The sequence below is a fragment of the Danaus plexippus genome, chromosome 12, assembly GCF_018135715.1.
Source record: "Danaus plexippus chromosome 12, MEX_DaPlex, whole genome shotgun sequence".
NCBI classification, from domain to species: Eukaryota; Metazoa; Arthropoda; class Insecta; order Lepidoptera; family Nymphalidae; genus Danaus; species Danaus plexippus.
This window is the reverse complement of record NC_083545.1, coordinates 5,263,181-5,288,952: the sequence shown is the minus strand read 5'-3', so window position 1 is coordinate 5,288,952 and position 25,772 is coordinate 5,263,181. Positions and strand designations below refer to the sequence as shown.

General features: G+C 30.0%; 3 protein-coding genes across 4 annotated transcripts in view; all 3 read left to right on the top strand.

The window, feature by feature from the left end:
- The first annotated feature begins 85 nt into the window (after positions 1-85).
- Positions 86-2,208, top strand: LOC116772514 (monocarboxylate transporter 6-like). The gene has a single exon (XM_032664732.2). It carries the CDS (start codon positions 156-158, stop codon positions 2,115-2,117), a length of 1,962 nt encoding a protein of 653 aa, XP_032520623.1. The 5' UTR covers positions 86-155; the 3' UTR covers positions 2,118-2,208.
- Positions 2,209-2,972: 764 nt separating this feature from the next.
- Positions 2,973-5,677, top strand: LOC116772347 (SRSF protein kinase 3). The gene has a single exon (XM_032664510.2). It carries the CDS (start codon positions 3,093-3,095, stop codon positions 4,899-4,901), a length of 1,809 nt encoding a protein of 602 aa, XP_032520401.1. The 5' UTR covers positions 2,973-3,092; the 3' UTR covers positions 4,902-5,677.
- Positions 5,678-8,429: 2,752 nt separating this feature from the next.
- Positions 8,430-25,772, top strand: part of LOC116772333 (glycogen-binding subunit 76A) — a 30,300-nt gene continuing 12,957 nt past the window's right edge. Inside the window, exon 1 of one of the 2 annotated variants that reach the window (XM_032664484.2) lies at positions 8,430-8,584. Coding sequence is in view for 1 of the 2 variants with exons in the window: in XM_032664483.2 (XP_032520374.2) it covers positions 15,845-15,856 (12 nt within the window). In the remaining variant the exon portion in view is untranslated. Of the gene's footprint in view, positions 8,585-15,715; positions 15,857-25,772 lie in introns of those variants that run through there. The other variant, XM_032664483.2, reaches the window with a different exon arrangement.

Genomic DNA, 25,772 nt, shown 5'->3' with positions numbered 1-25,772 from the left:
TGACATTGATAATGAAAGAAGAGCTAACAATGTCACTGATTATTGTAGAATACAATGACATTGTTTAATAATTTAGTTTAACTGAATGAAAGTTACAGTTAGAAGAAAAATATATTTACAAAAATCAATTTCAAGATCAAACCTTATTTTAAATAATGCAACCTAAACCAATACTAGTGAAGACACAAAATGACACGAAGAAAAATGTAATCAATGCACCTAGCAGAATCGTTAGTAGACCAGATAATCTTGAAGGTGGTGAAGAAACTGAAATTGCAGCTCAGATACATGTTCCACAAGATGGTGGTTGGGGTTGGGTCGTGGTTTTTGCAGCTTTTTTTTGTGTTTTTATACTGGATGGAATAACCTTTACGTTCGGAAGCTTATTAAATGATATTGCCAAGGATTTAAATGTTGCATCATCTTTAATTGCCTTGGTAAACTCCATAGCTATAGCAATTTATTTTATTGCTGGACCTTTAGCATCGGCATTAATAAACCGTTTTGGATTTAGAACTTGTGTAATGTCAGGATCTATTTTAAGTTCAGTCTCCTTATTTATTGCTTATTTTGCCAATAATTATACATCTTTTTGTTTGTTTTATGGCGTCTTTGCAGGATTCGGTTTTTGTTTAGTTAATATGGCATCTGGACTCGTTGTTGGATTTTATTTTGAAAAACTTCGTACTTTAGCTTTATCAATAGCTACAAGTGGGTCCAGTCTTGGAATTATGCTACTTTTCCCTCTGAACACATATTTAGTAAATCTGGCAGGTTGGCGTACAACGACATTGTTGCAATCTGGTTTGATTGGTATTACATATTTTTTAGGAATGACTTTTCAGCCATTGCTGTCATTTACTGTTGTTAAAACAACAGAAGATCCTACACGCACTGTTACCTATTTGCCCAATTTATCAGCTGCTGGAATGAAAGCAACCGTTTCACGTACTAATGTCGATGAATTGGTACCTACAAAAACCGAGAGATTATTTGGAGCTGTGTCAAATTTAAACTTTCCTACAGCTGCTGCCGTCGTTGAAGAGGGTGCGACTCCATCCAGTACACAACCTGGTACATCGACTGGACCGATATCTAAACTTACATTAACAGCCAACGCACCTCATGGAGGCATATCTCAGAGACAATTAAAACAAGTTAAATCAATAATTTCAAGATCTAGTGTTCAAGATAAAACGAAAAAGGCTATTGAAATCACAGTTAACGTGGAACCACCTAAGAAAACCAGTTGCTGGGGGCGTTTATGTCGTTGGGAAGAAGAGGTACCTCAATCTCGTCCAATGTATCGGGACGATGCGTTTTATGAAGGAAAATTAGAAAAACTCCCTGCTTATCAAAAAAGTAAGATTGCTACCGACCAATCGAAAACCGGTCTTGAGTACCAACTAGCTGTGTCTAGAGCAGCTACTACGGCTGATTTGGGCGAAAAAAGAGGCATTTTTACCACTGCTGTCAGAAGAGTGCTGGCTACAATGATGGATCCAAAGCTTTTGAGAAAAAAATCGTTCTTGAGCTTATGTTGCGCAGGTTTAATGATATATGTTGGTTATATGGTTCCGTATGTATTTATAAAACCGAGAAATGTTTTGGCTGGCCTAGATAAAGATCATTGTACTATGATGGTGAGTTCTATAGGATTTGCAAATTTTGTAGGAAGGTTAGTTCTGGGAGGAGTCGCCTTTAAAGTGAGTCCCCTAAAGGTATATGTTTTTGCAATGCTTGTGGCAGGTATCGTAACAATCTTATCAGATTTATCATTTAATTTATACTTCCAATACGTGTATTGTTTCGTCTTTGGTTTTTTTGTGGCCAGTGCCGCTTCGTTAAGGAGTCTGGTTATAGTGTCTTTATATGGGTTGGACAACTTAACAAATGCAACAGGAATTATAATGCTATTTCAAGGTCTCGGTAGTTTAGTTAGTACGCCTGCAGCGAGCATACTTATTGACACATATGGGTATTCAGTGGCGTTTTACGTGTCTGGGTTATTTATAACAGTTGGTGGTCTTATATTGATACCGATTTCAAGATTGGCAATCAGAGAGCAAAAATTAATTACTGTATCGGAAAGAAGAGCATCAAGTGATAGGAAATAAATTAATAATAAAATTTATTAACTTATCTAAGGATATTTTACCGAATCAGCTACTTTTATATTTTAATGAAAATATATTTTGTGTCTATGTTTTTTGTTTATCATTGTGATATCTTACATTAACATTATTTTTTATTTCAATATTTGTTTAAAATTTTTGTGTATTATATAAAAGACGCAGTTAATACTGCAGAAGCATTTTTTACCAGTACATCTGGATAATAAAGGAAAGAAACGGCTCAGTTTAGCAATACATAGGTGGTTTAGCGAACAACAACAGCAATAAACTTATTTTTAATGGACAAGAACCTGTAACGAACACAGAGTGCCACTAGAGTTTGTTTCGATCGGGTATTAATATTTCACTGATAAAACGATCATAATGAATGCAAATTAACAATATGGGATAAAATATTCGTCCATTCAAGCAAGATTCCTCCCGAAGACATCCTGGATTTCATTTACCAGACGTTTTCTGTCTGATCGAATTTCCATACAGAATTCTAATCATAGATTTCTATCATTCCAGCTTAGAATTGATACTAAAAACGGGCTGCTGCTATTATTACATTTATATGAAAATAGTTTTAACATTTTCATAATTTGAATTTAAAATCTTTCTATCTGTCTAGAATCATTGAAGACTACTATTATAATTTTATGTTTACTTCATAACTTATTTTTTTAATTTGAATTTCATATAATTACTCTTTTAACTTTACGATATTTTTTTTGTAACAAATACAAATATATTTATAGGCGAGTACAATTTAAGGATCGTTTAATAAAATAATAACATAATTTAATCTGTAATTTTATTTTCCTTTTTTTTTTACAATAGGTAACCCTGAAACGGTTCATGTTCGAGCGCATTTTGTTCTGTCTGAAACCGGCCGCCATACTCAAACAAAAAGATTGAGATGAAAAGATAAATTTATTTTTATTGGAACTTGTTGAAAGTGTTTTAATTTGCTAAATGAGTTCTAAATCAGATGTAAATAGAAGAGTACTCGCCATTCAGGCGAAAAAGAAGAGGCATAAATTAGGAAAGAAAAAAAACCGTGAGGAAGATCACGGCGCTGGTGGACAGGGAAACGGGCTGCGCAATCAAAACCAGAATCGTCTTGAACCTACACATAGTTCATCTAATGAAACGATTGAGGAAGACGAAGATGAACAATACGCGTGTAGCGACGACGAAGAGCAGGAAGATAGCGCCGATTATTGCAAGGGTGGTTACCATCCTGTCAAAATCGGAGATCTATTCCTGAATCGCTACCACGTCACTAGGAAGTTGGGTTGGGGTCACTTTTCTACTGTATGGCTGTGTTGGGATCTTGTGGATAAAAGATTCGTCGCTTTAAAGGTTGTCAAATCGGCACCTCACTTCACAGAGACGGCGTTGGACGAAATTAAAATCTTAAAAGCTGTCCGTGACAGTGACCCGTCGGATCCGAAGAGAAACAAAACTGTTCAACTTCTCAATGATTTCAAAATCACTGGAGTAAATGGCACTCATGTATGTATGGTTTTTGAAGTGTTAGGGCATCATTTACTGAAATTGATTCTAAAGTCTAATTATAGAGGGATTCCGCGTGAAAATGTAAAAACCATTATACGCCAAGTTTTGGAGGGCTTGGATTACCTTCATACTAAATGTAAAATAATTCATACTGATATTAAACCTGAAAATGTGTTAGTGTGTGTTGATGAAGCTTACATCCGCAAGCTAGCAGCTGAAGCTACAGAATTACATTCCTTGGGCCTTAGGTTACCCCATTCCCTTATAAGCACGGCACCTAAAGAATTTCAAGAGCAAGTTGTAACTGGTAAGATGAGTAGAAATAAAAAAAAGAAATTAAAGAAAAAAGCTAAACGACAATCAATGTTACTTAAGAAACAGATGGAACAGATTGAAGAAATCGAAGAACAAAAGAAGGGTTCCAACAGTGAAACAGCACCTATGTCCCAGGACAATGATGACTCTCCTCAAACACCGGAGGAGGTTAGTGTCATAGAAAATACTCGATCCGACAATGATTCTAACATTAATGGGTGTAATGATATGCAAAGACCCGATGATGATGTATTTGACACTGATGCTGAATCAGTGCAAGTGAGAAAGCAGTACATGAGTGGGGATGACGCTGGTACTCCTATGTCCGAAGGGGAAATGACTGACACCCCACCTTCTTTCAATTCTCAAAATAAAGGAAAAACTGAAAAGAGACCCGACCCTGCATTTGATGTTTGTGATGTCGAAGTTAAAATTGCTGATCTCGGTAACGCTTGCTGGGTCCATAGACACTTCACAGAAGATATCCAGACTAGACAGTATCGTTCCTTAGAAGTTTTACTCAGTGCGGGCTACGGTACTTCTGCAGATATCTGGAGTACGGCTTGTATGGCATTTGAGCTGGCAACTGGAGATTATTTATTTGAACCTCATTCTGGTGATGGCTACAGCCGTGATGAAGATCATTTAGCACACATCATCGAGCTACTTGGAGACATTCCTAAGAGAATTGCAGGTTCAGGGAAGTATTCTAAGATATTTTTCAATAAGAAGGGTGAATTGAGAAATATAACAGGGCTTAAACCTTGGGGCCTAGTTTCTGTTCTTACTGAAAAGTATGAATGGAGTCAGAAGGATGCAGAGGAGTTTGCGGAGTTCTTGAAACCTATGTTAGATTTTGATCCGAATCGGAGAGCTACGGCATACGAGTGTCTCCAGCACAGTTGGTTGCAGGTTGAAAAGTCAGAACAAAATGAGTCGGAGGATTAACTGCTCTCTGTCAATGAATGTTCACACATTCATGAAATCAGTAGTGTCAACATTCTATGTATTTCTGTGTTTTACGTTTTAATCAAAGTTTATTTATGGATTTGTTTGTGAATAGTTTAATTTGTATCTAGATGTTTTGTTAGCTGCCCTTGTTTTGAGAGTTAAATTGTGTGCATATGAGAGGATATTGTATATGAACATCTTAGTCAACCATACTCTGAGGTAGCAATGTATATAATACAAATGTTCCTCATGTCCTAGTATCTAATTAGATTGGCATTTATAAATCTCCAAATTCCCCAAAATTGTACAGATAGCTGTAGTAAAAATTGTGATGTATGATGACATATAGACAATATAGGTTTGGTCACATAAAGTTAGATATGATAGTTGACATAGTATTGCACCATACCACCTAAACTGTGAAGAATCATGCAAGATTTTGCATGCATGTAGCCATTCAGGTAGTAAATATGTTCACATAGTTTAAGTTTGTCTTTTATCACTATCACAAAAATCTCATAATGTAAACTTAGAGATAAGACAGTATTTGTAAAGCCACTTTTCCGAGACTGCCTTTTTATATATATGAATGAGTCATATAAAAAAAAAAACTAGGAATGGTTGCAATCATCTGTTATCGAGAGGCAGTGACACAGTGACCTTAACCAGTTAATAGTTATATTATTTACCATAGATCCCAATTTACATGACCATAATTTGTATTAATTATATCTGCAAATTTACATAAATAAAATTATGAAACGAGCTTGTTATTATGGATTTTTTACTTTATATCCTTAGAGATGTGAGAATGAAGAGTTAATAAGAGTTTGTTCTTGATATTTTTGATAATCCTTAAAAGTTTTAAAAATAGGTTACATATATATATATTAAAAAAAAGGTTATATATAATAGTAATGCTAATTTTAATTTTATTAGGCTCTAGGCCTGAATGGTGTATGAATAGATATATGGTTTCCATTTAGGAGGGGCAGGAAGTAATATAGTTACTCCCACTAAGGTTATTGTACACTAGGGACAATGTGCTATTATGATTGGAACACAATGTTTGGTAATATGCTCTGATTTTAATATCTGTGTAAAAAATGCTATGAAATATACTTATATATATTTTTATTAAATAATATTATAAAAAAAGTATGACTATAAATAGATTATACATCTTGAATATAATTATTTATATATAACATGGGCATAGTAAAATCATTGCACATTTTTAACATGAGTAAAAATATTAGTCTGAATAGATAAAATTTGTGCTTTAATAATGGCTTTTAAGAGAATGAAAAAAGTATGTTCAAATAGCTTAATGTCATGTCTTGTTTATAACAGATAATGTAAATAAAGATCAACCCTATGCATTGTTAGAGAAACAGTAATCGCTATTCGGCTACTCAATATTGTGAAAATATTTGAAAATGGAATTAAAATCACACTTTACGAGTGATGCCATGTTAGATTATGTGATGTTTAATATCGTTACAGCTTAAGTGGTAGTTGAAGCATCTCTATTAAGATAATTTGATGTAGGTGTTAGTTGATCTAAAAAAATATTAGTATATTTTCCCATACTAGTCGATGCATTTAACCAATCCATTCTAGAACTGTCAAGATGTGGTCAAACAGACATTATCTCACAGAATTGAATAAAGAACTTATAAACCATAATGAATTAATATCATTAAATCAACCTGTATATAAGATTTCTTTATTTTAGCTTGTATTATTATTTGTATAGTTTAAAAAAAAAACAGTTTTATAGATATTTTAAAATTTTATAATTGTGGCTATACAACTTTTTGTCGGTTTCATTAGTTGTAATTTCTATCTTCAGAGTATGGTAGCATGTCTTAGAGAAACAGAATTTCATATATTAGAAGTGTGTCCTTATCAGTTAAAAAATATTTTTCTTATAGGATTACTTTTTTCTTATTAAATAACTTTTGGTGATAGGAAAATTATTGATTAAATAAACCTAATAAGGTTTGCCTGCTTGGCTCAGCGTTAGTAGCTGTTTAATTTTTTCAACAGATGGCGCTGTTTTTGAAACTTGATGAATTTATAGAACAATATCTTTGTTATAAGAACTAAATGAATATCGATTAGTTTTAAAATCGATTAATATTTTTGGACATAAAATGAAATAAGAGTGTTTGAAACGTAATCGTGTTATTTGTAGATGGAGCCGTTGTTTTTTTTGTCCATAGATGTCTCTTATATGAGAATTTTCTTGACCCGACGTCCGCGTCGATCACGTGGGGTCTTTTAAAGAATTACATTATTAATAGATAAATTTTGTAGAATTTAGGGATATTTATTAATTTCTGATATGAGTAATAGAATAAACACAAAAGGTTTTATTGTAATTTTTTTTATAGTAGACGCGTTACAAAAGAGTATTTAAAATTGTGATTTTATTTGGTCAAGTTCACTAAGACTTAGAGCGAAAGTAGTAAAAATATTCAACTTATTTTTACAAATTTTTTAGAAAAAAAAACTACATTCTGGTGAGTTTATTAACAATGAAAGAAAATGTAATGCTTTATTCGGTATTATTTCGGGCTTCAAAAAGTTAGTAAAGAAAATTAGGTTTGCGCATACAGACGCCGTATGTCTTGGCCAATCAAATTCGTCTGTATCTAATAGGATGAAAAATATTCCAAGTGGACATCGCTAGCAGGATTTGGCGATTGAATTTTATAGTATAAGGTGGACCTTATACTATAAAAGTCAATTCGTCCTCATTGACAATTTTACTCTCCATCTGTCTTATTGCGTCTGTTATGAAAAAGGAGGTTATATTTTTATACTGTCTGAACGAAGTATGTATGTAAGAATTAAAATTAAAAATGTGATTGCGATGTCAGAGAAATTAAAAAAGAATTATACGTACAATTTAAAATACATGTACCTAAAAAATAAGATTTAAACGTATACATTATTTGAAAATAAAATTTTCTTTAGAGAGTTTAAGGTAAAACAATATATACTTTATTTTATATTTTATTTCTTCTACTTGACGCCTTTTTGAACATCGAAGTCATATATTTAAAATCGGATTTGAGACAAGAGACAAGAATTACTAAATGTCATTGTTTTTAATTTTTAATATAATTTTATTCCTTGATTTAATATCAACGTGTTTATCAATTAATGTACATCCCTCTATTCGGATATTATCTCATGTAAATTCGTAGTATTCTTTTATTTTTTTAAGAAGTAGTAATTTTTAAACAATAATTTTAAAGGAATTTATTTATTTGTGTAATGATTGAAAATGAATTAAAAGCGTGATGTTATGAATCCACTCATACTAGTAGTAATTAATTCAAACATTTTTACTTCATCTAGCACTAGAACATTGGTTTCTTTAGTCAAGATCTTAATGAAATATTCAATTTAAAACTTTTAACTGTCGAAAACAATATGGCTGATGGTGTTGGCAGTGTTGGTACTTTACGACGCATGCGCGTTATAACAAAACTCGACCTTCTCCCGTCCTTAACTTTTAGTCGATGGCACGCACTGTTATGCCGTACATGCAAATAAAACATAACATCACTTTCCCTTTCATTACTTTCTGTTTATAAACTCGCGTGTGTAAGGTGATGTAATTAACATTCAGTGTTGAAAGTTATACAATAACCGTTCTGCTAAAGGTTTGTAGTTGGTGTTATATGTTATTTTTTTGTATATATAACTCTAAAATGAAATTACTTTTGATACATTATATTATATATTTTTTTATCATTTCAATGTCTAAAATGACCTTGACCCTAAACCCTATCTATGATAAGAGTTTAAAAACCTTTCATAGGTCAGATTAATAAATATTTTTTATGAAAAATTATTTCTTTTAAAATATTTAAAGTAGTGGTTTATATTTTATTTGATAGGAGATGTTAAATTATCTAATCTCCTTATTTGCTTCCTGCAATACATAGTCTGTAATCTCAAATTTATTTATTTATTTAAACTTTACTCGATTGTTTCCAAGTGATTTCACATTTTTGTAAATAAATATTCTTTAACTTAGGTTATTAGCCTCTGTTTTCTAAAACTTCTAAGTGAATCCGGCATGTTCCATGAAAAATATATGTATTTTTGAAAATAAAACTAGCCGTTGTCATTAAAGTTACAGGTTCAAAATTTATGAGAAATATGGATATTATTGCATTGGATTTTTATGATGTTTTACAGTGTCGTCATTGTTTATAGATGAAAATTATAGATAAAAAGTTGTAGTCTCATAGCATGGCCAATACACCTCGTTTGATATAACTTATAAGTGTTGAACCAATTATTATTTTTTTGTTTAACCGTCCGCAAATGACAGGTATTCAGAAACAGAGAACAAGAATCCAACGCAATATCTTGAGTGCGTCTGGAGGCTATTTTAATGTTATGGTTATTACTCTTCTATAAAGTTAAAATTGACAGGATCGTAATGAACTTAATAGTTGACTGTTATAGATGGTTTTATTTCCCTGGACCTTGACATAAGATAACTTTTAAAGTTGTAAGTGGTGTACCATTTCTTTTTTCGGTTAATTTTGTTTTTTATACAACTTATCTTATGTAGTCATACATGATTACTTTGCAAATAAGAAACGTTGTTAAGGGGAGTTTTGTGATTATTTTTTAAATTATGTATTATTGTAGAAGTGTAATGGAATATTTTTTAGTTATTATTGTTGTAAATCGTCTTGTATTAGTTAGGACGGGTTTCCGAGTGTCATTTGACGCAAAAATGTCATAAATTATCATTATTATTGATTTCCATTTATTGGCTTAAGTGAGATTTATTTCAGTATTGTCTGAGCAAAAACTCAATTGCAGTGCTGCGTTTAAAAAGACGTTACCGATTTATAAAATATTCTTTTCGGACACAGAGAACGAATTTTTTTTGTGCATATTATTGTAAACGGTACGAATATTGAAAGAAAACTTAGTTTATGATTCCATAAAAAAAACCATCAAACGTTTTTTTTATTTCCTTCAAGTGAAAGTGATTTAAAACACCAATCTCTGGTTTTATGACTTGATAACACTACATAAGATATTTTAACTATTTTAAGAAAATGTAATTACATACTGTATACATTTTGTTATACCTACATCAATCAGATAAGATAATCACAGTCAAGATTTCTATCTTAAAAATGCGATTAAAAAACGTAATTTCCGCGTTTGAGTGAATTTATTGTTATTAGCTTCACATGTATGTTTGTATGTTTGTTTGTAACCGACTTATTTGGGCGCCATTTTGACCCACTTTAAACGGCCAGATTTCGTTCAAACTTTGTAGATTTATCGAGGACCGATGACAACACACTAATTTGATAAAATTATTCCACTTTTCAATTTGCAAAATATGATTTTTGTTAATTTATATAATTTTCATCTATAGTCGATAAGGTGAGAAACTTAATTAAAATTAAAAAGCAAGCTATTATAAATAAACCAAACTAAAAAGTAGAATATAAATAATAGTTTAAAAAAACTAAAAAACACGCTTTTTATTGAAAATCGAACTAAAAAATAGAAAATAAATTTTAATTAATAAATTTAGAATGAATTTTAAAAATTAATAAATTTAAATTTAAAGAAAAGCGTGGGGTACTTTTTAAGATATTATGGAAATGATGATCACTCTACTCATATCTGTCAATAAAATATCTATAACTATTGATACCATGCAGCCCACGCTTTTATTAAAATAAAATACATTTTTTTTTATTCACATTATTATTAATTTATATTTATTGAAATTTTTAACACTATTTTCTTAATTTAAATTTATTTTCTATTTTTTAGTTCGGTTTCCAATAAAAAGCGTGTTTTTTAAACTATTATTTATTTATTTTCTCATTATAAAATATTCCGATGTAAAGTGCGAGGAATTCTTTTTATTTAACAGTTAAACTTAAAGTTAAAGGTTATCACAAATCTAAAGTTTATAATATTTAAGTAAAAGGAAATTAAAATACGTTTTGCATAATCCTATCTCATTTGGTAAGGGTTATGGTGGACTTGGCAGCTCATTTCTTTGACCTGCCAATTATGTCGCATGATAGAACTGCGGTATTTCAGTGTTCGTTTTAAAATATCACATGCCAGATCATAGTTCGGTTAGACATGGTGTCGGCCAAGATATTTTCGATGACGTGACTATCATACGCCTTCAGTTTCTGTTATATAATCTAAAATTATGTTTCAATCGAACAAGCAATTTTGAAAGATATTTTGAATTAAATCAATTAAATTGATTGTCGGGGTTGTTATATAGAGCAATCATACATCAAAAATACATTAAAACGCTGGACACATATTAACATAACTCAACTAAGAACCGTCGGAATAAAACTGGCTTACAATTGAAAGGAACCGCATCTAAATCGGTTGATCCGTTTGAGAGCTAACAATATAAAATCCCAGAGGACATTTGTGCGTTGGCGCCCAGACCAGAGATATTTCTCTATTTGCGAATTTTAAAGCGCGTTGTGTTAATAGAGATTATGGTTCCTTTGGAAACCAACATCCCCGAAAACCATGCCATCAAGGTGAACAAGTATTACGAGCTCACTAAAAATAGGTTCTTCGAAAATTTGTACGCGGTAGAAGTGTGAGCGAACGGTTTAATAGCTAAATCTCTCTACAACCTACTAAAAGACTCGGGCCTGTCTAGAGCTAATATCAATTCATTCTTGGAACTTTCTACGAAGGCAGCCTCAGTAGCTTCGTTTTTAATTCGGTTAGGTAGAGCGAGGAGCTTGAAAGGTGGAGGTGAGCTTTAACGCTCGTAAAATAGTGACCCCTTAATCCTACACCTAGGTCGCAAGTCCCAGGGACTGTTAAAGTTCCTCGCCCCGCAACGCGATCGACCCAGCACCCGCACGTTGAATCCATGGAATGTTGAGAAGTTTCGTCGCATGTCAAGATCAGATACACAGCCAACAGTCATTGACGTCAATTTTATAAAATCCCTCTTTTGGGTCGACGTTTAAAGACGGGATCAACGCAATCGTGGACTTACCTTGACGTCTCAACTGGGTTGCTCTGACCATTCTCACATGTCAACTCTTCAACTTTTTACTGCTTTAATTTCTTAATAAAATATAGATTAACGGCATAGTCTCGTTTAACATTTCCATATGAAATGAAGTACCTAGTAAAATGGTTACGAATCTTTCAAATAATTTATAATAAGCATCGATTCTTGAATGTATCAAAAAATATTGTTGGGATTAAATATGCCTAAATATGTAAATAAAACTTTTTTCTTTAATGTCAATCGTCAAGAATCAAATATTATTAGTGTAAAACGTGAAATAATGTTGATATTCATAATTTTGGAGTATCATTAAAGTTTAATTTTTTTTGAAGATAGTGATTTATTAAGTAAAATACATTTAAAAAATTGGTTTACATTTCAAGCCCGTAAATAGATTTTTACAGACTTTTTTATATTTTCTTTATACGTTACTAATAATCTCTCTTACATTATTTAAATAGATTTCTATCGATTATGTATTATTGATATTTAAGAATCGCGAGTATTCATTCAGACAAAACTAATATTTTCGAATTTACTATGGCGTTTTTTATTATTATTTTAAACTACATACTCCCGACTTTTTGGTTATTTTGCGACAACCGTGATCACGGGTAGTAGAGATGAGAATGTCTGTCTGTTGGTCTTGTCATCATCTACCGCCAACGATTGCTTAATTTTCTGCCGTACCACTGTGGATGCCTTCAGAACGCATTCATTGTGTCTCGAGGTCCTGCGGGCCACGTACTTGGGGTTCTATATTTTTTATGAGGAGTTCCCAGGTGTTAGATAGATTCCAGCCATCTTCTCTATTAAAATTCTGATGTTTTTTAATTTCAATAGCCTGAAGGATTAGTCTCAGTTTGTACCTGTCTTCACGAGCGAGAATCAGCGGTTAATCAAACGAAATGTATTGACCTGGTTTGCTCGTTGTATCTGTTTGTGGAGTTTTTCTTTCTTGATAATATTACGTAGTCTTGCACTAGATGGCGCTGTTCATAATGCAAAACAAAATCGTTTATCATTGACTGTGTATTTTTAAATTGTAAGTTTTATAATCTTAAAACGTAATAACTGTAGTGAAATTTTTGCTTTTAATACATTATTCCACTTTAATGCTTATAGTTTATAAATGGTCGTTATCTTTTGGAAAAATACTAAGAAATATAAACAAACTTAACAATACAATAATGTTTGTTTGATCGTCGATATATGCAGAACAAACAGTACTAAGTGAATACATAGATAGCTCATTGTTTCTTAGCAGTCGGTGATTAAAATGAGAATTAAATTCTACAGAATTTAAAAGAATATAGGTATATTTATGGATTTTACATACTTAGTCACATTCCACATTTAATACTATTTATATATTAAATCAAACAACATACAGCAGAATTTACTATACGACACAGTCTACAAAACCCTGGTACATTGACCTTTGCACTAAAGGGTTGAAAGATAAGGTGTTTGTAATTAGTTTGTCTCGTTAGGTAATACTAATTTAGTATATCTAGTTTGTTTACTTCGACATTTAATTAATATATAATACTAACATCATCCCGCAACTTTATTCGGATAAACATAGTTTTATTTCTTGAAAGAGATTCATTAATATCGCCAGAGCATATTTAAAAATAGACAAACACCCATCCATTCTAACAAACATTATTTGATGTATGTATATTGATGATATGTTAGTGGCGTTACAAGACAAAAGTTTAAGTGTTCAAAGAAATTCATTGCGCTTGAGACTTTCCTGCTATTGCAAAAATAATTTAATTTGACGCAACTTATTATTTATTTTGACGTTGTTTGTACTTAACGTTATCTTTCTATATTTTGACGGACGAAATAATTTATAAATATACCTACGTATAATATATAATTATATATCACACGTAAATTTTGACATTTCTTTAAAATTAAAAGAAATATTTATTAAATAAAAAAATATATTATTGTGGTTAATGCCACTAAAGCGACGTCTAGCGGCACTTATAAGAATGTTACATTAAATACAAAAAACAAAACCTTTGACGTATAATCTTTGTTAAGCAATGGTTTTAAGGAATCTGAGATGTGTGGTTAACCGCCAACGAGAATGACTCCATTGTTGAAAGCCCAACACGTTCATGTCACTGAAGCAAACTCCCAACAGACGTTGGATATAGATAATATATATAAACAAATCAATCAGGTAAACATGTTGATCATAGATTAAATTACATAATATTTCTTTGTTTATTTTTTACCAATGGCTTCATTCGCACTGGAATCGTGGAATGTTGGCAATGTAAAAGTTATTTGTTAGAGGAATTATAATCTTGATATCTGTGTGGAAGAAACACGAAGGAGTTTGTCGAATTATAATTATTTACAAAGAAACGGAAAGTGACAGTGGGATAACTAAACTTAACCGCCAAATTGAAAAACTGACAGTTAAAATGTTGTTCATATTGATTTTTTTTTAAATTTTAGTATTAATTTCGATCATTCGTACTAAAAATAACGTGATTAGGTAAATAACTAAACTCTTGTCGTATATGGTAACATTATTCGATTTTATGAATTATTTAGCGAGCGTGTTTTCACACTGAGGGGATAAAATTTAGTATCTTAAAAATCCCTTTTTATATGATATCTATCTGATTTTAATCAATATTTTTTTCTTCCATACTGTTTAGACTTTAGTTTCTTTAATATTCGATGTCATACTTTCTAAAAGAATCATTGAAATATATTATGACAATAATATTATTGCTAGAACTTATAATGCAAGTTAATTATTTTGTTATCTCAATGCTGTGTAATTTTTATTATTTATATTTGCGATGTTTGACGCGGACAAAGCGGGTCAGTACAGAGCAAGCACTTAGTTAAATTGAATTTACCAAGGTCCTAAAGCAAACTTAAATACACTGTTTGTACGTACTGCAGTCCTTTATATTATATTTAAAACCTGCTTTATATGGCAAAGTAAATATGGCTGAATCTTATACCCACATGTTGGAAAATATTGGAGCCAATAAAATATTATTCTTAAAACAATATAAATATTATTATATATTTCTTCTCATCACTTCTTCTGGTATAATATGAGCATCAAAGATAAGATATTTATTTATTTATTATCTATTTAAAAACGAAACAGTCAATAAATAATGGTATTGGAAATGGCCGGCATGATAAAAGAGGTGAGATTAAAATTAGAATCTTTATTTTAATTAGGACAAATGAGGTTTTATATAAATAAAAAAAATTAAAAAGGTTTTAATGGAAGTAGACAGGTCGTTTTCGAATTTAGTCCCCTGATCGGGTGTATGAAATGTTTTACTATATGCACCTGCTTGAAATGGTGTCGGATAAATATAGATGCAACGACACAGCTGTATTTGAACTTTTATTCACTTGTGCCAATTTTTCTCTCGGGCCACGCCCCTGCACTCACTTTATTTATATACATAAAATGACATTGTTTTATAAGAGACAGAGCCGGTACTTTTCCACACGCCAACCCCCGGCGATAAGACGAGAAAGTTGGCTGTGAATCATTTATTTAATTTAATTTCAATTATATATTATTTTATTAACAATTACGTTTTTTGTTCATATGATCAATCATGTCAATATTGTCGATTTAAAGGTTCTTTTATGGGTCCACATGAGTTTATTAACTAAAATAAGTTAACGCTATACTTGATGAGTAGCTAAAGTCACGCGGAATAGGGAATAGCAACTTGAATTCTGGATATCAAGTGACCGGGACTCAGTCGTAGCTCCTGAGTCGCCGGCGCGTGTTCTCGTGAAAGTCGTTAGGTCTTAAAACATCTATCGTGTTTTGTGATCGCTTCTAGGATACAAGATGGATTTGAGGGTGAGTATTTCATTATAAATATTTCAATGCTTCATTTTATTTTAATATGATTATACGGCTGTATAATAGCGACCTTTGACAAAAGTATGTCTACCCGACCGAGGTGAAGTCAGGAACATTTGCAGTTATCCAAACATAAAAATGCTGATTTTTTTTTTAACAATATTTATTAAAAAGCATTTTAGGTTATTCACTTTTATAAAAACTGTCCTAAAAGTGAAGTCATTAGGAAGTCTATTCAGATAATGATTTAGCTTTAATAATAGAGTTAAGACATATTTCTTTCAACGATAGTATTTATCTTATAAAAAACGTAATTTCTTGTACCTTTTCGAAGCAAAATAGTCAACATAGTTTAAGGAAAAGGCATTTTATGTTCAATTATTTTTGCATATTCGCATGCTTTCAATAAAAGAGCCATGCGCCTGTACCATAAGTAAATGAAAAAGCATTTATGTCATGAATTACGTTACGAAATAATAATTCGAGATGATTTACTAAGCACTAAAGATGTATGAGTTACGTCTTCTATGAGTAAAGTTAATTTTGTATTTAAATACAATCTATTCTTTTGTTTGAGCAATAAAGTTGAACTTATGTATGAAGTAGTTGTTGTTTGTTGGTTGAATGTACGGTATTTATTATAATTACTATATGAATATATAAAAAGAGACACTGCAATCGACCGCCTTTATTTTTATTTTGTGGATTCGGAATCCTCATTTTCTTTTTTTTTTTATTTAACTAAATTTAAGAACAAACCTCAACAATGCGACTGGGTTTTAATACTTGAATTCAGCTTAAATAATAACAAAATTAAGTGCTGTATAATGAACAACGTTCACAATAAATAGTATTGTTATAATTTAAATTTAATCATTATATATATTTAAAACAAACAACCTATTTATCAATGTCACATTGTTACCGAGCTACGATCGGTGAAAGTAAATATGTTTGTTTCTTATTTACATCTGGCAACATTTAAGTAATATAAAGATAAATAATTATATAAATTAATAATATATAGTACATTAAATTGATTTTAAAATTGAAATAGATTGTAATTTATGCTGATAGCTTTGGAGAAATGCCAATTTTAGCGGGAACGAACATTCGGTATGATTGAATATTAATTCTTTATAAAACTTTCTTATATATATCTGTTATATCAATTTACTTAAAATTAATTTTAATAAGGAGTTATCAAATATATTTTTATCAATAACATAAATTTTAACAATAAAAACAAAGTTTTGTGTCGTCCGATAAGGGCAATAAACCTCTTTAAGGTAATCACGTTCTGTTGCGTCTATGACGAATAGTGATGGAGCTGTCAGTGTTTTTGACCAGATACTTGTAGGTATAGGAATCTTGCATAAGTGGAAGAGGCTGGTTGTAGTTCAACTATGTAACTTGTTTGTTATTTGCTAGTATATTTAATTTTTTTTTTTTATATAGATACAGAATTACTCGTTTGTTTTATCGATTACTATTGTCGTTAAACCTTAATTAATAAAAAAATAATTAGGACACAGAAGTAACGATGAGTGCGCTTGTCTTACTAAGAACAGTTATATATCCGTATGTAATCGTATTTAGCCAATAAAAACCTTGAAACTGTCGGTGTTTACGTTGTCGATGGACTCGTATTACTCTTACAGGTCGTTATATAATAAAAACATCAATCTTTATTATATGAGACGTACTTCAATAGAACTGTCTCTTCGTATGACTGTGTTTAAGGTTCACGATGTACGGACAAAATGTCTTACATGCTTAAAATATTGAACATTATTCCTTTAACATTTATTAATTAAAATTTATATGACATTTTGGGTCCAAAATTATAGATACATAATTAGATTTTATAAACTTAGAATGTCAAGCGGTTCGTCTGTAAGGAATATGGGTAGAGAATATAATATAAATTATGGAATAAAGTAGAATTTACTTGAAGTAGTATTTTTGATACACACACTAAATTACCGTGAAGTTTCTGAAAAAGATATTATAGTTTATGTTTTTTTTTTAATTCTCACAGGCCACAAAGAATCAAATATAAAATTAAACCTCCATATTTACATGTAGTATTAATTAAGTTGTGCGTTTTATATTATTAAAACTGACGTTCTAAAGGAATTACTATAGTATATAAGAATCGTAAGCAGGGATGTTTCTTAGTATAAACAACGTGTTGAATAATAGTAAGCGACCCGACCCTTTAAGTGGATTTTGATTCGCGTATTAAAGATAAACTTTCTTCAACTAGCCGTGATGAGGTCGATCGGTTATCGTGCTGTAATTTCATAATAAACATGAAAGTAAACATCCCAAACATATATGTAAATTATAATACAACCGCTATTTAAAAATATTCCTTGTAAATATCGATGCAATATCTTAAAAAAAAGTTACGACTATGAAGTACGATTTTCAGTATCGATCTTAGTTATATCTCAATCACAGATTAAACACAAACCATAGACAAGGATGCGTTATACTTATATTACTTTTGACAGGTTATCATTATTATTCTATTTTCATAAATTTACTCACACAAATACGGTAATATCTTATTAGTAACTTATATAATATTTAGGGCCCGTGTAAGTGAAGGCTGATGTTACATGTGCGTTTATGAGCATGTGTGTGTTCGTATTAAATAGATAAAATCAAATGCATCTTATTATGCTCATTAGCGGGAAGGTTGTTTATTATTTATGCATGTAATTCGTTTCCCATTTAAAGCGGTGAATGTACATAAGCACTTAGATGGTCACAAGATTATTTTCTATGTCATAGCAAAAAAAGAGCATTTGAATATTTTTATGGTAAATTAACATAATTTGCATTAACGGCGATGGCAATGGTTGCTACCATGGCAAAGTTAACATTTAAGAGCAACTGCGAGTGTAGGATTTTTGTATTATTTAAAAATATCTCGTTCGCCGCCTTTGAAATATATTTTTGATTTTCCTTGTTTTGATAGAGGTTGTATTAATTTTGAAATTCAACGTTGTAATTTAAGAAATTCGTTTTAAAGTTCGTCCGTTACTTGGTATGTGATTAAAAAGATACAATTAATGTTGCATATTTAATATAAAACTCTCTAATAATCTCTAATTAATAAATGATACAGAGTGCAATGAACTCTGTTCAAGTTTACATACTCAAATGAAAGTTTAATTACTTTGAAACGACTTGAAGTCTTTATTGTTTATCATAACTATTTTTTCTAACAATTAATTTAATAAATATGACATTACTATGTATTTTAAAGCTAAGAAAATAGTATTTGAGTAAAAATAGTATTAGCAATCTGCAGACCGGTAATTATATACTCAGGGTTTATTCCGAGTAATTTGCATACCACGATTACGGACACCAAAGGTTATCAAACGAGTAAGCATGTCCCTAATGGAATGCCAATATTAAACACGTCTTTTGTAGTTCGAAATTATTTTTTATCTATATTTTGCCCTTACATATAGAAAACTCTTTTTTTAACAAATCAAATGTCTCGCTTTTAAACGAATGTTGATAATATTGTAATAAATATCACGCCTGTTGATGATATAATCTTTAATGACAATAATAATATTGTAATTTCCTTAATGTTTACGAGTCGAGATGTCCGGGAGTCAGCACGATATGGAGCTGTTTATTTCACATTTATTAATGACAGAACCGCTGGAAAACTTTACACTTATTGATTTGAATTTGAAATAAAATTGAAGATATTACCCTAATTTATGGTAACATTGCGGTGCCGAATTGTTTAAGAGTGTCTTTCAAGATATTCGCTTTTAGAATGAAGTAGTGTGAAAACGCTTTAAAAACGAGCAAAATCTTAAATTTTTACAACCTAGAAGAGAACTTTAAATTTTTATTGAATTATTTCTTATATAAAATTTTAGATACCTTTGAAAAATGTAAACAAATATAAAATGTATGCTTAAAATTGCATGCTCGCAAAGTGTTTTAGACCACACAAAGAAGTAATGATATAAGAGTAAAAATTTAGTATTAATTAAAAGTGCAGATATTACTAAAACGGGTAACATTAAAATCTTAATAAAGTATCTCAAATTAAAACAAGAAACCTAAATAAGTTAAATATTAAATTAAATTTAATATAAGTCTAATGTATTCCGAGCATAAAACCTTTTTATATGGATCTTGAACTAGGCTGAATAATGCCGTGTGCATTATTCATATGCGTTCTATTTTCAAATTTGCATATTTAGTGGATAGCGGGCTGTATCAATGTATGTACGTATGCCTGTGTCCGTGTGTCATGCTGCGTGGTCGTCACGCTAGCTTGAGTGAAACGTCACACGTGTTCCCTTCCTACTCCTACGCAATTCTCCATACAGATTTGACGTTGACCTAAAAAAGTGACATTGAACAGAATTATATAAACTAGTTACGTACTATTACGTTGTGATGTCGTTATCTTGATTTATCGTTAAAATGATTGAGTTGTGTTTAAAAATGTTAAGATTTAAAATAGAAAGTTATATAAGTATACTATGCGAAACGATAACTTTGAAGAAATTTTCATCTTAGGAGGCGTTGTTGATCTGAGCGTTACTTTCAAAAAGAATAATTTTCTGTACATATATTACATAAATCTCCATCATTATATATATAGCAACATTTAGTTCGAAATTCCTTCGCCTTCAATCTATTTTACGTTTTGTCATCGAAGGTTACAGATCCGCCCGCCCTCAACAAACAGCTGAGTACATTGAACCCGCGCATTTGAATCGAAATATCTCTCAAATTGATACGCTCCAGATATTGATTAAAATTTCCACTTTAACTGCCGAGTGTATTTGTATTCAGATACATTGAATTATATTTATATACAAAAAGTATTAGCAGGATAATGTTGTCCAACTATTTATATGATCAGCATCACCAGCCTATCGGAGCCAACTGCTGAGCAAAGACCGCTTCTCGCATGGATAAGGTTAGAGCATTAATCACCACGCTCGCTCAAGGCGGATTGGCGATTTCAAACTTATAATTTGAAATTATAAGTCCAGGTTTCCTCACGATGTTTCCTTCAGCGACTGTTAGTGGTGTCTATTATTAATGTAATGCCGCTTAAATGTGATATACGAGTATATTTATATCTCTTTAAATAATTCTATGCATTTCGTCTCTTCACTAAGACATTCAAAAGTCACGAGTCTCAGTCTCAAACGTTAAAAACTATTGTATATTAATTTATTTGTAAATGTAATTTAGACCGAAAAAAAAAACTATATTGATCAAATACGTCTTTATTAACGTCCTAAGTTTATAAAGATTTTTTTTTTAAATTAATAGTATTCTTTGGTTTAAAAAATATATCTTAAATAATCCTATAATAAACCAATTTTTTTTAAAGAAAGCATACTTAATTTTTTACTTTTATTGTAAGGTTAATATAATACAACGACACATTTAGAATTCTCTTGAAAATTACCAGATTCTCACAAAACTTTATCGTAACAGTAATAGGAGATAACGTGCTCACATTAAACAGTCAGTTAAATTTATTCAGTAATGTGTCAAGTAATAGCTTGTTGTTTATTCAATAATATTGTAACGGTTTGTAAACCTTTCTACTAGATCGCTTGAAGTCATACATCATAATATATGTGCTATGAAGATATATTAAATGTAAAACGAAGAGGTTAATGATGTATATGACCGACCTATTACTGCTTTTAGAAAAACAAAATTGTCTCTTTTAATTTACTAGTTTAGATAGTTTAAATTAAAAAATATATATATTCTATTATTGTCTTAATATAACGAAATAAATAGTTTAAAACTAAGTTGATAATTGTAAAATGAAATTAATTTTTTTTATTGTTAGATAAAAATAAAACCAATTACACGTTGCATCTATTAATTTAATTTGTCTATAGATTAAACAAATGTAGCTCATGCCAGCGAATAAATGCATGGATGCAATATAAATTGTTATTCGCGTTGCGAAACTTAAAGTCACCTGAGAGTTTTGACCGAAACGAGAAATGTTTGATTAGAGGGCTTTTAACGATGATAACGTGTCTTATCTTTGCACGGGTGAAGGCCATATTATAAAAAAAGTGTCTTATGGGTAACTTCAATCATAGAGAAAAAAAAACAAACTATTCTTTTTTCGATGAGATTATTTAAAACGATTTATTTAGAATATTTTAAGTCTTGTATGCGTAGAATATAGACTTGATTAAACATATTTTTACAATCTGTCCACAGAAAATAATGAAACTAATGACATTTGGGACTTGTATATTTAAAAACGGTCTTCTTTACTTGATTTTTATATTATATAATTAAAGCTACGCAGATGCTTGGTTCTGGAACGCAATACAGAATTTTAAATTTACTTTCTGAGTATTTTTTTTTAAATGTTCAAATTTTCAAACATCTCAACCAACGGAATCTAAAAATAAGGTTGTATATGTTTTGTTTGCTACTCATAATTTAAGAATTAAAAACTATAACCATATTAAACGATACAGAAATGATTTTTTTTTGCAAAGTTGGCGTAAAATTTTGTCGATTTCAATTCTATTCGTAATCGTTTAACTGATCTCGAATTATTTTGATCTATGTATATTAGTTTACATGTTACAGAGTTAATTTTGTCGAGCAGTATTATTGTTTGTTACTGGCATTAGTTATCTTATTATCTTTGAGAGTTAGATTATAATTCGTGTGTTTATATATTTTGTTTTGAAGTATATTTTGAAGTACAAGTAATTACTCATGTCAGACAATTTGTTTTGGTCAATATTAAGTTTCTTAATTAAACAAAGACTTTGTTATCGGATTATATTTAGTGTATTATTTTGCCGCTACTTCGCCTGGTTTCATATTTGAAGCTAAGAGGGAAAGATATAATGTTAAGCAATATATATGGTATCCAAGCAGCAGCCACGTCTATGAACTGTGTCACTCGTCTTCTAACACCCATACATCCTTTAAAAACTTTCACATTTACTAGGAGTAATGTGTTTAATTTTCCTTAACGTACGGACTTGGAGGAATAAATAGATGTTATTAGATATTTATAACGAATTAGTACAGAATGTAACGAATATAAATTGTAGCCTTTATATTGTATATATACTTATTTAGCTTATATATAGGATTATAAAAACAGAAACTGAATTTTTCTGCGCGTTCAGAAGTTTCGACAGGATTAAAATACATCGATTCATCTAACGTTCAAATTAACAATATTAGGTATAGAGTAAAGATAATTTGTATAACAATTTAACTATGCTATAGGCTATATTTATATTTTAATCGATAAAAAAAACAATAATATATTATGTATCATTTATATACAAACATTATGATGTTAATTAGAATGTAGTATTTGTGTTATGTAAAACGGGATTTGTAAGAAACAACATATTGGAATCCACCCTATGTATATAGCTGTGCTGGCTAACAGGATACCGGTTCGACCACGACATTCCTCACAACAGGGTTACCACTGTTAATTAATAAAATAGCCAAAAAACTATTAAATTGTCACAAATATATGCATTTATTTGTTAGCATTGAGAAATCCATTTATAGTTTTTCTCTATAAATATTCTATAATTCAAATATAAAAATCATAAAAAACGGTTGGTTTATTCCGGAGAATAACAAAAATAGACTAACTAACGTCATTGCGTTTATTTAGTGAAACATAAAAATTATTTTAAAAATGACTTATGTCTTTATATATTTTATTTTATGACAAATTTTCATAATAGTTTTCGGTCCGAACAACAAGTAACAGTTATCTTGACAGTGACATAAGATAGACAGTGACAGTTCTAATACCTTGAAGCGGTTAATGCAAAATATATTACACCAGTAGTTCGTAATAGAAGCAATATCTAATATAAAATGAAACCTTTCGAAATTCCTCGTGTGAAATATTGCAATTATGTTTATAAGATAAAAGTTATATGACAAGGGAACAGGTTTAAATATTCGATCTGATTTTATTGTTTCATGTGCTTATATCCTTGTAGCCATAGCACTACCGCCAAAAAAAAATATTTTATTTTATTTTTACTGTTAAAAAAATGTCACTAGAAGTAATTCGTTTACAGTAGATATATCTTTAGTTATCAATGGCGGGAGTTTCAATAAAATTTCTCATTGAACCGAAAATCGAAAATAATCCACAGAATTCTCAAATATTATTGCGAGTTTAATAGATATTGTATGTTATTTAATAAAATGACTATAATAAATGTTCATTAATATGAAAATGTCAAATAAAAAATAAATTTTGCTTCTTATTTATTTTAAAACGTTTTTGTTTTAAAAATTTCTTTTTAAGTTTGAAAAAGTTTTAATAGAAACGTCATTATACACGATATCAAGTGTTTGAAATTTTAATTGCATCATATTTCATTATATTGAGGTTGGTTTTGTGATAATATTGACATCAAATAATTTCATTATAAAGTGATGTATTTATGTAAATCGATATATTTCTTATAAAATAGGAGAGCTTGGAGGATTTATAGTAATAACATATAAATACAATGCAATTGATTTTAAATAAACCATATAGTTATATAATGTTTTAGATTAGAATAATATACAGCACAATATATACTATAAATGACGGTATTACAATAGCCTAGAAGGTAAGCCAATTAGATGAAATAAATAAAGTAATGAATTTAATTGTCTTACAAAATATTTTGCTACATAAAAAAGGAACATTTTCGTTAAAGAATCAGGTAACTGAATACATATTCCTTAAATTTCTATCCAGACAAAATAGAGGGGCGTTTTTGAACCTGCTTTGACTGGAATTTAAAACTAAGACTTGTTAATAACAAAACGTCAAAATGACACAGCATGTTTTTTTTTGGGTTACAATTTATAATTTTTATTATTATTATAAAAAAATTCTATATTTAAATTATACAGAATGTATTTTAATACAAAATTCCTTACTATAAAAGTATAATAGATTTATTTGCTTACTTACATGAATTGTAATATAAATAGTTTTAAATGAGATACGAGATATCATTCTATGGAGCCAATTAGAAAGTATATGAAGGTGATGTTTATTAAATAATTAATTAATATGCATAAACAATTAGTTAATTGGATTAGACACAAATATGTTTTGTGTTATGGATTATGTTTTAACACGTGTAAAAATTAATATGTATGTAAATTGTTGAAGACGGAAGTTTGTTTGTAATTTGACTATTTTAATACATTATATTACACATATATTTGTGAACATTAATATCAAATACATATAAAATATGTATAATATAATTTCTATATACTAATATTAACAATACGGACATTTCTATTACCTATAATGTCAAAATAAATATTAGAAACTTGAAAAGGAACATTGTTGTCGGTTTATTCTGTTTGCTTTCAATTCCTACATTGATTGCTTGTTTTCAATCGGTTATTAATAACTAGGACGACATGTGATAGTTAATATTAGTTAAATTAAATATACTTTTTATATACAAAATAAAAAGGAAATTAATTTAGGGTAACATTTTACTTTGTAACAAAAGAAATACGATATGAAGTGGTATTTTTTTTTCGTCCAACAGTTTCAAAGACAGCGGAATTTAGACAGAACACATTGAAATATATATTGTTAGTATCAAAGTGTGCATAAGAGCATTTCCTAATAATGTTTAAGGAAGATGTAGCATGAGAAACTTGATTTTTGACATAATTAAACAAATTGACCTTCATCTATGCGACGGCCTATAGGGCGCCATATCACGCACCGGGTCATGAACATCACGCGGTCGACACGTGAAATTTATGTTACTCTCATATTGGACAGTATCGACGGAATCGATGGATTATCTTTACATTAGTGTAAACAAATAATGAGGTGGTG